The following is a 3,399-nucleotide window of genomic DNA, read 5'->3' on the forward strand; positions in this document are numbered from 1 at the left end:
TCCTGCAAATGCTGGATGCAATCCCCAGTGGCAGTCATCATCTCTCTTGTTCCCCCTGCAAGGAACAGGAGGAGCCCACTGGGACGCCAAGATCCCGGTGCCAGACACAGGCATTGCTCTGGCTGAAAGATAACAAGGGAAGACCTGAATACTAACAATAGGTTTGTAAGTGGTGGAAGACACCAGTGTACACCACAAAAATGATTGTTGCCTCTCAGTTTTACAGGGTCCCTGCTCACACCACAAGGGAATCGTTTCCAAGTGCACTGTTAAGCATCCTGGACCATCCACAGCTCCCCCTAAAACAGTACCGTACCCAGGTTGTTCCCAATCGTCCAGGTCTCGTCATAGTCAAAATGGACATCTCCCTCACGGTGTGTCTTGGGGAAGAATGCGTGTGCCAGGATCCCTCCAGGCCCGTCAAAAGGCAGGTTGTCTCCATGCCAGTACCTGGAGGGAAGGCACGTTGCACTTCAGATAAACAGCCATGTACCTGCAGTGAACAGCATCGTATGACCAAAGGTGGGGAGCCACTGCAAGGGAACAGCAGCTCTCACTGCCAACCCAAGATCATCCTACAAGTCCAGATCAACTGCTCACAGTCCTTCTGATTGCCACAAACCCAGTTCTGGGCACTGAGGAAGCTGAGATTGGTCACACCAATCCCTGGGGAGGTCTTACGTTTTCTCAGGGATGTTTCCCTCCTCCCCCTGTTCAACTTCCAGCCCAAAGCTGACTGTAGAGCCTGAAGAATTAAGGAGGTGACTGCTCAAGTTAAGATTAAGTTGACACAACTGAGTGGTGGGGGGATGCAGAGGGGCAGCTGGCAGCAAACCCAGCCAAATCCTCATGTCCTCACTCACGCCAAGCCCTCTGTTGGCTAATGAAGGAAACTGGTGAGAGATGCAGCCACTTCAGAGAGCTGAGGGAGGCACAGGCAAATATACAGTATGCAAATCACATCACTGCTTGGACTGTCTCCACTGCCCTTATTAGCTCTGTGCAAACACGTAGCAGAGGGAAGTCTTTGCCCTCATGCGTATTTTGCCAAAAGTGAATTTCAGGCCAGGAGCCAAGATCCATTTAACCAAGAAATTATATTTGTCTTTGGGCAGACAGTTAAGTTGTTCCATCAAGGGACAGGATGGAGGATCCAAAGATGGAAAGTCAAAACAAACGCTTAAGAAAACAGCCTGTGGGCAGAGAAATGTAAATGTACCACAAAAATTAACGAACGATCAGTAACGGCGCTGTGCACAGCCACCATGGGACAGCTGCACTTCCACCATGCAGCCACAACTGACAAAAAGTACCAAAACCAAAAATATCCCAGTCTCTGAAAGCAGAAACATGAGCTGAAAGTTGTGTGCTGGTGGCCCTCCACTCTGGTTAGAAGCTTGGGGTCTTCTCTGTCTGTGAGGAGGGTGCTGCTGCCCACCATGCTCACCTTGTGAAATCAATGACAATGTCAGCCCGTCCCTCCTGCACCTCAGTGAAGGTCAGCGGTGTCACATCACTCCAGACTTGCAAAGCTTCCTCAATGGTCCTTCTCACTTTAGTCTTTACAAGTTGCCACGGGAACCTGATGATTCTGAAAGGCAACAGACACTGGATGACGAGAGCATCATGTGCTGTCCCAAGCACGCTCTGTCATGAAGACACTAGCTTGTAGGATCAGTGCCACTCTACCTCAGCACCAGAACATCTCCAATCCATATGAGCACGGCTCCAGCACCCCCTTCCAAGCAGCATGTGCAACAGACAAATCCTGTCAGTGTTGAAACTCTCTGGCTGGTGGGCCAGAGGTGAGCTCTCTGGAGAGCTTTGCAGAGCTGTGTTTTGCTGAAGTGCAGCAGCATTTTCCAGGTCTATCCCCCATGAGTCCACCCCACAGAGATGTCTGCAAGTGGTGTGATGTGATCTCTACTTCTCATTCTCTGCATTTATGCCCCTGGAAACTGGGCTCACTCAGAGCAGCTCCTACATCTTCTGCCCTCCTATAACAAAAGCAGACTGTAAGGTGTGCCACAGAGGGAGCTTTCTTTCCCTTCCATTACCAGTGATGGGGTGTGTTAGTCTCTGTTGCAGTTCTTTCTTGAACACAGTTGACCAAAAAAAAATGAAGACACCTTTCTGTTACCTACAGGCTCCTAATACTATGAGGAACTGTCTCCTGCATTTAATTAAACCAAAGATGAATTACATGCTGTCAAGGTCCATACAAGTGTGCTCACTTCTCCACTCAAGTCCATGTGGTCAACTGGGGAGGCAGCACAACCCTCCTCCAAGCCTGCTCAGCAGATTCACAATTGAGGATGTGTCAGGTGATATGGGCAAAACTTCACACTGAAGTTGTGTTTATGGGAACATCAATAACAGCTGAATAAAAAGGCCTTTGTAAAATAAACTGTGAGGTGAGCCTGTGGTGGGGCAGCTGTGGGGGCAAAGGCACAGCGGGAGAAGGCTGGTGGTGGAGTCTCAGCTTGGTTTGATGTAGGGAAGGGAATGCACAGGGGTGTTGATGCACAAGGGACTGATGGAGGCGTGGTGCAGAATGTGTTTGGCCAGGGGTGGGTGGGCAGCTGTGTTTATGCAGTGTGTGCATGAGGGCATGTGGAGGTGCTGGGTGCAATGCTGCTGGTGGTTCAGTGTGTGGCTCCCCTCTTCCCTGGCTGCCCTCTGGTCACATCAAAGTGTGCCGTGCTTCTGGGGCCATCAGCCTGAGAGGTCTGGGGGGAAAGAAGTAAACCAGCTTGAGTCCCAGTTTGGAACTCTCTTACTTGTAGGTGAGATCGGTCTTGTCCCAGCGCCCACCGGAGAGGACAAATCGCTTCTGCCGGTTCCGCCCATTCTGTCCGTCCGGCAGCACCGGGAGGTCCGGAACGCCGCACCGGGGCGGGTTCCAGCGCGCTGCCCGCTCATCTGCACTCACAGGGAAGCCCTTCACAGGCACACCAGTCCCCACAGCGTTCACCAAGGAAGACAGCCAAGGACTCTGCTCCTTCCAGGTGTGATGCTTTCGGGACACGTCCTAAAAGGGGAAAGTGAAGCCACAACTTCAGTGATTGGGAAAAGATGTCCTGATGCAGAGTGGAGAATGTCCACCCACAGCAGTCCTGCAGCAGTGAGTTCCACCTCTGCCTGAGGCTGTTCCCCTGCTACTAGGGCACCAAATGCTCCCCACAAGCATCCTCCATTCCCTGGGCTGTGCTGCTCCAAGCCAGGTCACACCTGGGAGGCACTGTGTTGTGTCATTCCATGGCACCCCATAAGTACTGGGCTATTTTTGGTCCACTTTTCCTTGGCAGCTGGCTGGCAGGAAATGCTTTTCCAAGTTGTGGATGAGAACCAGACCCTTCAAGAATGAAACAAATCACTAGGGAGTAAATTCCACCCCTT

General features: G+C 51.5%; 1 protein-coding gene across 1 annotated transcript in view; it reads right to left on the reverse strand.

Moving 5' to 3' along the window:
- Positions 1 to 3,031, reverse strand: part of LOC104401574 (stromelysin-3-like) — a gene marked incomplete at its 5' end in the record, with an annotated part of 8,747 nt that extends 5,716 nt beyond the window's left edge. Inside the window, 3 exon segments of the mRNA XM_010009187.1 lie at positions 317 to 450; positions 1,448 to 1,591; positions 2,781 to 3,031. Of these exon segments, the coding sequence (XP_010007489.1) occupies positions 317 to 450; positions 1,448 to 1,591; positions 2,781 to 3,031 (529 nt within the window).
- Between the last annotated feature and the right edge of the window lie 368 nt (positions 3,032 to 3,399).

The sequence above is a fragment of the Nestor notabilis genome, unplaced genomic scaffold, assembly GCF_000696875.1.
Source record: "Nestor notabilis isolate BGI_N333 unplaced genomic scaffold, ASM69687v1 scaffold25032, whole genome shotgun sequence".
Taxonomy (NCBI): Eukaryota; Metazoa; Chordata; class Aves; order Psittaciformes; family Psittacidae; genus Nestor; species Nestor notabilis.